Here is a 14,764-nt window from a genome sequence, read left to right on the forward strand (position 1 = left end):
CATCTGTCATAAACCCTAACTCTTCACCCACTGGAATGGTTCATCTGTCATAAACCCTAACTCTTCACCCACTGGGTCATCTGTCATGAACCCTAACTCTTCACCCACTGGGATGGTTCATCTGTCATAAACCCTAACTCTTTACCCACTGGGATGGTTCATCTGTCATAAACCCTAACGCTTCAGCCACTGGAATGGTTCATCTGTCATAAACCCTAACTCTTCAGCCACTGGAATGGTTCATCTGTCATAAACCCTAACTCTTCACCCACTGGTTCATCTGTCATAAACCCTAACTCTTTACCCACTGGGATGGTTCATCTGTCATAAACCCTAACTCTTCACCCACTGGGATGGTTCATCTGTCATAAACCCTAACTCTTCACCCACTGGAATGGTTCATCTGTCATAAACCCTAACTCTTCACCCACTGGAATGGTTCATCTGTAATAAACCCTAACTCTTCACCCACTGGTTCATCTGTCATAAACCCTAACTCTTTACCCACTGGAATGGTTCATCTGTCATAAACCCTAACTCTTTACCCACTGGAATGGTTCGTCTGTCATAAACCCTAACTCTTTACCCACTGGTTCGTCTGTCATAAACCCTAACTCTTTACCCACTGGTTCGTCTGTCATAAACCCTAACTCTTTACCCACGTGGTTCATCTGTCATAAACCCTAACTCTTCACCCACTGGTTCATCTGTCATAAACCCTAACTCTTCACCCACTGGAATGGTTCATCTGTCATAAACCCTAACTCTTCACCCACTGGTTCATCTGTCATAAACCCTAACTCTTCACCCACTGGTTCATCTGTCATAAACCCTAACGCTTCACCCACTGGTTCATCTGTCATAAACCCTAACTCTTTACCCACTGGGATGGTTCATCTGTCATAAACCCTAACTCTTCAGCCACTGGAATGGTTCATCTGTCATAAACCCTAACTCTTCACCCACTGGAATGGTTCATCTGTCATAAACCCTAACTCTTCAGCCACTGGAATGGTTAATCTGTCATATACCCTAACCCTTCACCCACTGGGTCATCTGTCATGAACCCTAACTCTTTACCCACTGGAATGGTTCATCTGTCATGAACCCTAACACTTCACCCACTGGTTCATCTGTCATAAACCCTAACCCTTCACCCACTGGAATGGTTCATCTGTCATAAACCCTAACTCTTCACCTACTGGTTCATCTGTCATAAACCCTAACTCTTCACCCACTGGGTTGGTTCATCTGTCATAAACCCTAACTCTTTACCCACTGGGATGGTTCATCTGTCATAAACCCTAACTCTTCACCCACTGGTTCATCTGTCATAAACCCTAACTCTTCACCCACTGGTTCATCTGTCATAAACCCTAACTCTTCACCCACTGGAATGGTTCATCTGTCATAAACCCTAACTCTTCACCCACTGGAATGGTTCATCTGTCATAAACCCTAACTCTTCACCCACTGGAATGGTTCATCTGTCATAAACCGTAACTCTTCACCCACTGGAATGGTTCATCTGTCATAAACCGTAACTCTTCACCCACTGGAATGGTTCATCTGTCATAAACCCTAACTCTTCACCCACTGGAATGGTTCATCTGTCATAAACCCTAACTCTTCACCCACTGGGATGGTTCATCTGTCATAAACCCTAACTCTTTACCCACTGGGATGGTTCATCTGTCATAAACCCTAACTCTTCAGCCACTGGAATGGATCATCTGTCATAAACCCTAACTCTTCACCCAATGGTTCATATGTCATGAACCCTAACTCTTTACCCACTGGAATGGTTCATCTGTCATAAACCCTAACTCTTCACCCACTGGGATGGTTCATCTGTCATAAACCCTAACTCTTCACCCACTGGGATGGTTCATCTGTCATAAACCCTAACTCTTCACCCACTGGAATGGTTCATCTGTCATAAACCCTAACTCTTTACCCACTGGAATGGTTCATCTGTCATAAACCCTAACTCTTCACCCACTGGAATGGTTCATCTGTCATAAACCCTAACTCTTCACCCACTGGAATGGTTCATCTGTCATAAACCCTAACTCTTTACCCACTGGAATGGTTCATCTGTCATAAACCCTAACTCTTTACCCACTGGGATGGTTCATCTGTCATAAACCCTAACTCTTCAGCCACTGGAATGGTTCATCTGTCATAAACCCTAACTCTTCACCCACTGGTTCATATGTCATGAACCCTAACTCTTCACCCACTGGGATGGTTCATCTGTCATAAACCCTAACTCTTCACCCACTGGGATGGTTCATCTGTCATAAACCCTAATCTTCAGCCACTGGAATGGTTCATCTGTCATAAACCCTAACTCTTCACCCACTGGAATGGTTCATCTGTCATAAACCCTAACTCTTCACCCACTGGGATGGTTCATCTGTCATAAACCCTAACTCTTCACCCACTGGAATGGTTCATCTGTCATAAACCCTAAATCTTCACCCACTGGAATGGTTCATCTGTCATAAACCCTAACTCTTCACCCACTGGAATGGTTCATCTGTCATAAACCCTAACTCTTCACCCACTGGAATGGTTCATCTGTCATAAACCCTAACTCTTCACCCACTGGAATGGTTCATCTGTCATAAACCCTAACTCTACACCCACTGGAATGGTTCATCTGTCATAAACCCTAACTCTTTACCCACTGGAATGGTTCATCTGTCATAAACCCTAACTCTTCACCCACTGGTTCATCTTTCATGAACCCTAACTCTTTACCCACTGGAATGGTTCATCTGTCATAAACCCTAACTCTTTACCCACTGGAATGGTTCGTCTGTCATAAACCCTAACTCTTTACCCACTGGTTCGTCTGTCATAAACCCTAACTCTTTACCCACTGGTTCATCTGTCATAAACCCTAACTCTTTACCCACTGGGATGCTTCATCTGTCATAAACCCTAACTCTTCAGCCACTGGAATGGTTCATCTGTCATAAACCCTAACTCTTCACCCACTGGTTCATATGTCATGAACCCTAACTCTTTACCCACTGGAATGGTTCATCTGTCATAAACCCTAACTCTTCACCCACTGGAATGGTTCATTATTCATAAACCCTAACTCTTTACCCACTGGAATGGTTCATCTGTCATAAACCCTAACTCTTTACCCACTGGAATGGTTCTTCTGTCTTAAACCCTAACGCTTCTCCCACTGGTTCATCTGTCATAAACCCTAACTCTTCACCCACTGGAATGGTTCATCTGTCATAAACCCTAACTCTTCACCCACTGGGTCATCTGTCATGAACCCTAACTCTTTACCCACTGGAATGGTTCATCTGTCATGAACCCTAACACTTCACCCACTGGTTCATCTGTCGTAAACCCTAACCCTTCACCCACTGGAATGGTTCATCTGTCATAAACCCTAACTCTTCACCCACTGGTTCATCTGTCATAAACCCTAACTCTTCACACACTGGTTCATCTGTCATAAACCCTAACTCTTCACCCACTGGGATGGTTCATCTGTCATAAACCCTAACTCTTTACCCACTGGGATGGTTCATCTGTCATAAACCCTAACTCTTCAGCCACTGGAATGGTTCATCTGTCATAAACCCTAACTCTTCACCCACTGGTTCATATGTCATGAACCCTAACTCTTTACCCACTGGAATGGTTCATCTGTCATAAACCCTAACTCTTCACCCACTGGAATGGTTCATCTGTCATAAACCCTAACTCTTTACCCACTGGAATGGTTCATCTGTCATAAACCCTAACTCTTCACCCACTGGAATGGTTCATCTGTCATAAACCCTAACTCTTCACCCACTGGGATGGTTCATCTGTCATAAACCCTAACTCTTTACCCACTGGGATGGTTCATCTGTCATAAACCCTAACTCTTCAGCCACTGGAATGGATCATCTGTCATAAACCCTAACTCTTCACCCACTGGTTCATATGTCATGAACCCTAACTCTTTACCCACTGGAATGGTTCATCTGTCATAAACCCTAACTCTTCACCCACTGGGATGGTTCATCTGTCATAAACCCTAACTCTTCACCCACTGGGATGGTTCATCTGTCATAAACCCTAACTCTTCACCCACTGGAATGGTTCATCTGTCATAAACCCTAACTCTTCACCCACTGGAATGGTTCATCTGTCATAAACCCTAACTCTTCAGCCACTGGAATGGTTCATCTGTCATAAACCCTAACTCTTCACCCACTGGAATGGTTCATCTGTCATAAACCCTAACTCTTTACCCACTGGAATGGTTCATCTGTCTTAAACCCTAACGCTTCTCCCACTGGTTCATCTGTCATAAACCCTAACTCTTCACCCACTGGAATGGTTCATCTGTCATAAACCCTAACTCTTCACCCACTGGGTCATCTGTCATGAACCCTAACTCTTTACCCACTGGAATGGTTCATCTGTCATGAACCCTAACACTTCACCCACTGGTTCATCGGTCATAAACCCTAACCCTTCACCCACTGGAATGGTTCATCTGTCATAAACCCTAACTCTTCACCCACTGGAATGGTTCATCTGTCATAAACCCTAACGCTTCACCCACTGGTTCATCTGTCATAAACCCTAACTCTTCACCCACTGGGATGGTTCATCTGTCATAAACCCTAACTCTTTACCCACTGGGATGGTTCATCTGTCATAAACCCTAACTCTTCACCCACTGGAATGGTTCATCTGTCATAAACCCTAACTCTTCACCCACTGGAATGGGTCATCTGTCATAAACCCTAACTCTTCACCCACTGGTTCATCTGTCATGAACCCTAACTCTTTACCCACTGGAATGGTTCATCTGTCATGAACCCTAACTCTTTACCCACTGGAATGGTTCGTCTGTCATAAACCCTAACTCTTTACCCACTGGAATGGTTCATCTGTCATAAACCCTAACTCTTTACCCACTGGAATGGTTCATCTGTCTTAAACCCTAACGCTTCTCCCACTGGTTCATCTGTCATAAACCCTAACTCTTCACCCACTGGGATGGTTCATCTGTCATAAACCCTAACTCTTCACCCACTGGTTCATCTATCATAAACCCTAACTCTTCACCCACTGGGATGGTTCATCTGTCATAAACCCTAACTCTTCAGCCACTGGAATGGTTCATCTGTCATAAACCCTATCTCTTCACCCACTGGTTCATATGTCATGAACCCTAACTCTTTACCCACTGGAATGGTTCATCTGTCATAAACCCTAACTCTTCACCCACTGGGATGGTTCATCTGTCATAAACCCTAACTCTTCACCCACTGGAATGGTTCATCTGTCATTAACCCTAACTCTTCACCCACTGGAATGGTTCATCTGTCATAAACCCTAACTCTTCACCCACTGGAATGGTTCATCTGTCATAAACCCTAACTCTTCACCCACTGGAATGGTTCATCTGTCATAAACCCTAACTCTTCACCCACTGGAATGGTTCATCTGTCATAAGCCCTAACTCTTCAGCCACTTGAATGGTTCATCTGTCATAAACCCTAACTCTTCACCCACTGGTTCATATGTCATGAACCCTAACTCTTTACCCACTGGAATGGTTCATCTGTCATAAACCCTAACTCTTCACCCACTGGAATTGTTCATCTGTCATAAACCCTAACTCTTCACCCACTGGAATGGTTCATCTGTCATAAACCCTAACTCTTCACCCACTGGAATGGTTCATCTGTCATAAACCCTAACTCTTCACCCACTGGAATGGTTCATCTGTCATAAACCCTAACTCTTCACCCACTGGAATGGGTCATCTGTCATAAACCCTAACTCTTCACCCACTGGTTCATCTTTCATGAACCCTAACTCTTTACCCACTGGAATGGTTCATCTGTCATAAACCCTAACTCTTTACCCACTGGAATGGTTCGTCTGTCATAAACCCTAACTCTTCACCCACTGGAATGGTTCGTCTGTCATAAACCCTAACTCTTCACCCACTGGAATGGTTCGTCTGTCATAAACCCTAACTCTTTACCCACTGGTTCATCTGTCATAAACCCTAACTCTTTACCCACTGGGATGGTTCATCATTCATAAACCCTAACTCTTCACCCACTGGTTCATATGTCATGAACCCTAACTCTTTACCCACTGGAATGGTTCATCTGTCATAAACCCTAACTCTTCACCCACTGGAATGGTTCATTATTCATAAACCCTAACTATTCACCCACTGGAATGGTTCATCTGTCATAAACCCTAACTCTTCACCCACTGGAATGGTTCTTCTGTCTTAAACCCTAACGCTTCTCCCACTGGTTCATCTGTCATAAACCCTAACTCTTCACCCACTGGAATGGTTCATCTGTCATAAACCCTAACTCTTCACCCACTGGAATGGTTCTTCTGTCTTAAACCCTAACGCTTCTCCCACTGGTTTATCTGTCATAAACCCTAACTCTTCACCCACTGGAATGGTTCATCTGTCATAAACCCTAACTCTTCACCCACTGGGTCATCTGTCATGAACCCTAACTCTTTACCCACTGGAATGGTTCATCTGTCATGAACCCTAACACTTCACCCACTGGTTCATCTGTCGTAAACCCTAACCCTTCACCCACTGGAATGGTTCATCTGTCATAAACCCTAACTCTTCACCCACTGGTTCATCTGTCATAAACCCTAACTCTTCACACACTGGTTCATCTGTCATAAACCCTAACTCTTCACACACTGGTTCATCTGTCATAAACCCTAACTCTTCACCCACTGGAATGGTTCATCTGTCATAAACCCTAACTCTTCACCCACTGGAATGGTTCATCTGTCATAAACCCTAACTCTTCAGCCACTGGAATGGTTCATCTGTCATAAACCCTAACTCTTCACCCACTGGTTCATATGTCATGAACCCTAACTCTTTACCCACTGGAATGGTTCATCTGTCATAAACCCTAACTCTTCACCCACTGGGATGGTTCATCTGTCATAAACCCTAACTCTTCACCCACTGGAATGGTTCATCTGTCATAAACCCTAACTCTTCACCCACTGGGATGGTTCATCTGTCATAAACCCTAACTCTTCACCCACTGGAATGGTTCATCTGTCATAAACCCTAACTCTTCACCCACTGGAATGGTTCATCTGTCATAAACCCTAACTCTTCACCCACTGGAATGGGTCATCTGTCATAAACCCTAACTCTTCACCCACGGATGGTTCATCTGTCATAAACCCTAACTCTTCACCCACTGGAATGGTTCATCTGTCATAAACCCTAACTCTTCACCCACTGGAATGGTTCGTCTGTCATAAACCCTAACTCTTTACCCACTGGAATGGGTCATCTGTCATAAACCCTAACTCTTTACCCACTGGTTCATCTGTCATAAACCCTAACTCTTTACCCACTGGGATGGTTCATCTGTCATAAACCCTAACTCTTTAGCCACTGGAATGGTTCGTCTGTCATAAACCCTAACTCTTCACCCACTGGTTCGTCTGTCATAAACCCTAACTCTTTACCCACATGGTTCATCTGTCATAAACCCTAACTCTTCACCCACTGGGATGGTTCATTATTCATAAACCCTAACTCTTTACCCACTGGAATGGTTCATCTGTCATAAACCCTAACTCTTTACCCACTGGAATGGTTCTTCTGTCTAAAACCCTAACGCTTCTCCCACTGGTTCATCTGTCATAAACCCTAACTCTTCACCCACTGGAATGGTTCATCTGTCATAAACCCTAACTCTTCACCCACTGGGTCATCTGTCATGAACCCTAACTCTTTACCCACTGGAATGGTTCATCTGTCATGAACCCTAACACTTCACCCACTGGTTCATCTGTCGTAAACCCTAACCCTTCACCCACTGGAATGGTTCATCTGTCATAAACCCTAACTCTTCACCCACTGGTTCATCTGTCATAAACCCTAACTCTTTACCCACATGGTTCATCTGTCATAAACCCTAACTCTTTACCCACGTGATAAAAACTTCCACTGGGAAATACCCACTGGTTCATCTGTCATAAACCCTAACTCTTTACCCACTGGGATGCTTCATCTGTCATAAACCCTAACTCTTCAGCCACTGGAATGGTTCATCTGTCATAAACCCTAACTCTTCACCCACTGGTTCATATGTCATGAACCCTAACTCTTTACCCACTGGGATGGTTCATCTGTCATAAACCCTAACTCTTCACCCACTGGAATGGTTCATTATGTCATAAACCCTAACTCTTTACCCACTGGAATGGTTCATCTGTCATAAACCCTAACTCTTCACCCACTGGGATGGTTCATCTGTCTTAAACCCTAACGCTTCTCCCACTGGGATGGTTCATCTGTCATAAACCCTAACTCTTCAGCCACTGGAATGGTTCATCTGTCATAAACCCTAACTCTTCACCCACTGGGTCATCTGTCATGAACCCTAACTCTTTACCCACTGGGATGGTTCATCTGTCATGAACCCTAACTCTTTACCCACTGGTTCATCTGTCGTAAACCCTAACCCTTCACCCACTGGAATGGTTCATCTGTCATAAACCCTAACTCTTCACCCACTGGTTCATGAATGTTCACTGAACCCTAACTCTTCACCCACTGGGAATGGTTCATCTGTCATAAACCCTAACTCTTCACCCACTGGAATGGTTCATCTGTCATAAACCCTAAATCTTCACCCACTGGAATTGTTCATCTGTCATAAACCCTAACTCTTCACCCACTGGAATGGTTCATCTGTCATAAACCCTAACTCTTCACCCACTGGAATGGTTCATCTGTCATAAACCCTAACTCTTTACCCACTGGAATGGTTCATCTGTCATAAACCCTAACTCTTTACCCACTGGAATGGTTCATCTGTCTTAAACCCTAACGCTTCTCCCACTGGTTCATCTGTCATAAACCCTAACTCTTCACCCACTGGAATGGTTCATCTGTCATAAACCCTAACTCTTCACCCACTGGGTCATCTGTCATGAACCCTAACTCTTTACCCACTGGAATGGTTCATCTGTCATGAACCCTAACACTTCACCCACTGGTTCATCTGTCGTAAACCCTAACCCTTCACCCACTGGAATGGTTCATCTGTCATAAACCCTAACTCTTCACCCACTGGTTCATCTGTCATAAACCCTAACTCTTCACCCACTGGGATGGTTCATCTGTCATAAACCCTAACTCTTTACCCACTGGGATGGTTCATCTGTCATAAACCCTAACTCTTCACCCACTGGTTCATCTGTCATAAACCCTAACTCTTCACCCACTGGGATGGTTCATCTGTCATAAACCCTAACTTTTTACCCACTGGGATGGTTCATCTGTCATAAACCCTAACTCTTCAGCCACTGGAATGGTTCATCTGTCATAAACCCTAACTCTTCACCCACTGGTTCATATGTCATGAACCCTAACTCTTCACCCACTGGGATGGTTCATCTGTCATAAACCCTAACTCTTCACCCACTGGAATGGTTCATCTGTCATTAACCCTAACTCTTCACCCACTGGAATGGTTCATCTGTCATAAACCCTAAATCTTCACCCACTGGAATGGTTCATCTGTCATAAACCCTAACTCTTCACCCACTGGAATGGTTCATCTGTCATAAACCCTAACTCTTCACCCACTGGAATGGTTCATCTGTCATAAACCCTAACTCTTCACCCACTGGAATGGTTCATCTGTCATAAACCCTAACTCTTCACCCACTGGAATGGTTCATCTGTCATAAACCCTAACTCTTCACCCACTGGAATGGTTCATCTGTCTTAAACCCTAACTCTTTACCCACTGGTTCATCTGTCATAAACCCTAACTCTTCACCTGCTGGAATGGTTCATCTGTCATAAAAGTAGACTTGTTTGGCCACATTCTCTGAATTGTTTTCTATCCCTGAGTGGTTCCTTTCTTAGTCATCTGTTTGTTGTAAGGAATTTGTCTGATTTAGAGGAACAGGTTTCATTGAAAGGGAAATGATGCCACACCCACAATGTGTCATCATAACCTCAGACACAAAAACATGACATTTTTAAGAAGGCATGCGAACAACCATAGGACGTAGTGTCCTGGCTTTAAAGCTACACTCCTTAATTTGTGTATTTATGCATACCATCAAAGAGTGTTTAATGCCCATTGGTTGACAAGAATGGTTGATTTCTGAAAAGGAAAGATATGCATACATAGTTAGGATTAGGATTCTGTTCGACGATTGTATCTGCTATTCTCTGGTCCTATTCTCCGGTCCTTTTCTCCGGTCCTATCCTCCGGTCCTGTTTTTTTTCTGTCCTCTCTCCTGTCCTCTCTCCTGTGTGCTAGTCACCTGCAGTAGTGCACTGGGTTGATAGTCCTGTCCTCTCTCCTGTGTGTTAGTCACCTGCAGTAGTGAACTGGGTGGTCCCGGTGGCAGACAGAGGACGTTATAATGACATCTTCCTGAAGACAGACACAGACATGGACGGTCTTGTCACCGGAGGGGAAGTCATGGAGATCTTCATGCTATCCAGCCTTTCTAAGACCATGCTGGCACAGATCTGGTGAGAGACAGAACGGCCTGCACCTTAGACTTACATATTGTTCATCTAACACCTTACAAACACACTGAGTGGACAAAACATTAGGAACACATGCTCTTTCCATGACATAAACTGACCAGGTGTATCCAGGGGAAAGCTATGATCCCTTATTGATGTCGCTTGTTAAATCCACTTCAGTCAGTGGAGATGAAGGGGAGGAGACGTGTTAAAGAAGGATTTTTAAGCCTTGAGGCAATTGAGACAAGGATTGTGTATGTGTGCCATTCAGAGTGTGCAACTCAATGTTAAGAAGGTGCTCTTAATGTTTTGTACACTCGGTATATAATAACAGATGTATCTCTCATCATAAAATGATTTGGCAAAAACAAGAAAAACTATTATCATTGGCCAATCATACATTGACATATTGGGCATTGTCTTGTTGGACCAGTACAGTAGACATTAACCAAATGTTACTTTCAGTGATCGTGATATGTCGTTTTCTTTCCTACTGAATGTGAATGTATTATGGTAAATGACTCTGGATTACAATACACAGTACCTGTTAACTTGACTACAATGTAATGAGGGTAGCAAAATTCTCTTTTAACTTTCTCCAAATTCCCTGTTTTTCTGGAAATCCCGGTTGGGACATTGCTGTAATCAAGAGAGAATAAGCACAAAACCTGCAATCCTACAACCAGAATTTTGGGAAAAGCAGCAAAATGTAAATAAGTGACAGTGATTTAGCAAACCCTAAATGTAATGTATCTTGTTCCTAGGGGTCTGGCTGACACCAAGCAGACAGGAAAGCTGTCTAGAGAGCAGTTCTCTTTGGCCATGTGGCTGATCCAGCAGAAAGTCACCAAGGGATTGGACCCTCCCCAGACCCTCACAACTGAAATGATACCCCCCTCTGAGAGGACCACCACCTCTGTTCCTGTAAGTCACTCCCTCACCCCTAGTTCCTCACCTTCTCCCCCTCCTCGTACCCTCTCCCCCGAAGTGATACCCCCCCTACCCCTCTCACCAACCCTTTACCGCTCTCCTCTCCACTTTCTTGTCTTCCCTCTCTCTGCACCCTCTCCCATCTCCCCAGTGCCTCCTATCTGTAGCTTTACTGTACTGCATTTCAAACTCTCTCAAAGCAATTTACTTCCCAATGTGTGCTTTAGGCAGCTCTGTCTGTCATGTTCATAGACCTGCTGCCTCCTCCTCCAACTGTCTGTCATGTTCATAGACCTGCTGCCTCCTCCTCCAACTGTCTGTCATGTTCATAGACCTGCTGCCTCCTCCTCCAACTGTCTGTCATGTTCATAGACCTGCTGCCTCCTCCTCCAACTGTCTGTCATGTTCATAGACCTGCTGCCTCCTCCTCCAACTGTCTGTCATGTTCATAGACCTGCTGCCTCCTCCTCCAACTGTCTGTCATGTTCATAGACCTGCTGCCTCCTCCTCCAACTGTCTGTCATGTTCATAGACCTGCTGCCTCCTCCTCCAACTGTCTGTCATGTTCATAGACCTGCTGCCTCCTCCTCCAACTGTCTGTCATGTTCATAGACCTGCTGCCTCCTCCTCCAACTGTCTGTCATGTTCATAGACCTGCTGCCTCCTCCTCCAACTGTCTGTCATGTTCATAGACCTGCTGCCTCCTCCAACTGTCTGTCATGTTCATAGACCTGCTGCCTCCTCCAACTGTCTGTCATGTTCTGATCTGAGATGAATGTGAACTGCTATCTGAGACCACCATAGTCCCTGTGCCCAGGAATGCCAAGGTAGATGACACAATCTCTATTGCACTCCAAACTGCCTGCTCCCACCTGGACAAGAGGAACACCTATGTGAGAATGCTGTTCATTGACTACAGCTCAGTGTTCACCACCATAGTGCCCTCATAGCGTATCACTAAGCTAAGGACCCTGGGACTAAACACCTCCCTCTGCAACTGGCTCCTGGACTTCCTGATGGGCCACCCCTAGGTGGTAAGGGTAGGCAACAACACATCTGCCACGCTGACCCTTAACACGGGGGCCCATCAGGGTTGCTTCCTGTTCACCCACGACTGTGTGGCCGCGCACGACTCCAACACCGTCAATAAGTTTGCTGAAGACACGACGGTGGTAGGCCTGATCACCAACGGTGAAACACCCTATAGGGAGGAGGTCAGCGACCTGGCAGTATGGTGCCAGAACAACAACCTCTCCCTCAATGTCCCTCTACAACATTCGCAGAGTATGACCCTGCCTCACACAGGAAGCGGCGCAGGTCCTAATCCAGGCACTTGTCATCTCCCGTCTGGATTACTGCAACTCGCTGTTGGCTGGGCTCCCTGCCTGTGCCATTAAACCCCTACAACTCACCCAGAACGCCGCAGCCCGTCTGGTGTTCAACCTTCCCAAGTTCTCTCACGTCACCCCGTTCCTCCGCTCTCTCCACTGGCTTCCAGTTGAAGCTCGCATCCGCTACAAGACCATGGTGATTGCCTACGGAGCTGTGAGGGGAACGGCACCTCCGTACCTTCAGGCTCTGATCAGTCCCTACACCCAAACGAGGGCACTGCGCTCATCCACCTCTGCCCTGCTGGCCCCCCTACCTCTGAGGAAGCACAGCTCCCGCTCAGCCCAGTCAAAACTGTTCGCTGCTCTGGCACCCCAATGGTGGAACAAGCTCCCTCACGACGCCAGGACAGCGGAGTCAATCACCACCTTCCGGAGACACCTGAAACCCCACCTCTTTAAGGAATACCTAGGATAGGATAAAGTAATCCTTCTAACCCCCCCCAAAAGATATAGATGCACTATTGTAAAGTGGTTGTTCCACTGGATATCATAAGGTGAATGCACAAATTTCTAAGTCGCTCTGGATAAGAGTGTCTGCTAAATGACTTAAATGTAAATGTCAGCAAGACAAAGGAGCTGATCGTGGACTACAGGAAATGGATGGCCGAGCACGCCCCCATTCACATCAACAGGGCTGTAGAGGAGCTGTTTGAGAGCTTCAAGTTCCTCGGTGTCCACATCACTAAGGAATTAACATGGTCCAAACACACCAACGCAGTTGTGAAGAAGGCACAACAATGCCTCTTCCCCCTCAGGAGGCTGAAAGGATTTGGCATGGACCCTCAGATCCTCAAGTTCTACAGCTGCACCATTGAGAGCATCTCGACTGGCTGCATCACCGCTTGGTATGGCAATTGCAAGGCATCTGACCTCAAGGCGCTACAATGGGTGTTGCTTTCAACCCACTACCCAGTACATCACTGGGGCCAAACTCCCTGCCATCCAGGACCTCTATACCAGGCGGTGTCAGAGGAAGGCCCTAAAAATTGTCAGACTCCAGACACCCTAGTCATAGACTGTTCTCTCTGCTACTGCATGGCAAGCGGCACGGATGCACCAACTCTGGAACCAACAGGATCCTGAACTGCTTTTATCCCCAAGCCAGTTTGGGTAGCTATTTGGTTAACTATTTAGCTATCTGCATTGACCCTTTTTGCACAAACGTTTTTGAATGATCACATACGCTACTGTTTATTTGTCTGGTCTTGTGTTACTGTTTGGTGTTGTGTTACTGTGTCGTGTTACTGTCTGGTGTTGTGTTGTTACTGTGTCGTGTTACTCTGTCGTGTTACTGTCTGGTGTTGTGTTGTGTTACTGTCTGGTGTTGTGTTGTGTTACTGTGTCGTGTTACTGTCTGGTGTTGTGTTGTGTTACTGTCTGGTGTTGTGTTGTGTTACTGTGTCGTGTTACTGTCTGGTGTTGTGTTGTTACTGTGTCGTGTTACTCTGTCGTGTTACTGTCTGGTGTTGTGTTGTGTTACTGTCTGGTGTTGTGTTGTGTTACTGTGTCGTGTTACTGTCTGGTGTTGTGTTGTGTTACTGTCTGGTGTTGTGTTGTGTTACTGTGTCGTGTTACTGTCTGGTGTTGTGTTGTGTTACTGTCTGGTGTTGTGTTACTGTGTTGTGTTACTGTCTGGTGTTGTGTTGTGTTACTGTGTCGTGTTACTGTCTGGTGTTGTGTTACTGTCTGGTGTTGTGTTGTGTTACTGTCTGGTGTTGTGTTACTGTCTGGTGTTGTGTTACTGTGTCGTGTTACTGTCTGGTGTTGTGTTGTGTTACTGTCTGGTGTTGTGTTACTGTGTCGTGTTACTGTCTGGTGTTGTGTCGTGTTACTGTCTGGTGTTGTGTTGTGTTACTGTCTGGTGTTGTGTTACTGTGTTGTGTTA

General features: G+C 45.4%; 1 protein-coding gene across 2 annotated transcripts in view; it reads left to right on the forward strand.

Annotated features, from left to right (window-relative positions):
* LOC106569607 (epidermal growth factor receptor substrate 15-like 1) overlaps window positions 1-14,764 on the forward strand; it is a 74,309-nt gene that overhangs the window by 17,048 nt on the left and 42,497 nt on the right. For both annotated transcript variants that reach the window (XM_014141137.2, XM_014141138.2), the window contains exons 10-11: window positions 10,398-10,561; window positions 11,323-11,482. In XM_014141137.2, the coding sequence (XP_013996612.2) occupies window positions 10,398-10,561; window positions 11,323-11,482 (324 nt within the window). The remainder of the gene's footprint in view (window positions 1-10,397; window positions 10,562-11,322; window positions 11,483-14,764) is intronic.

This window comes from Salmo salar, chromosome ssa14, assembly GCF_905237065.1.
Source record: "Salmo salar chromosome ssa14, Ssal_v3.1, whole genome shotgun sequence".
Taxonomy (NCBI): Eukaryota; Metazoa; Chordata; class Actinopteri; order Salmoniformes; family Salmonidae; genus Salmo; species Salmo salar.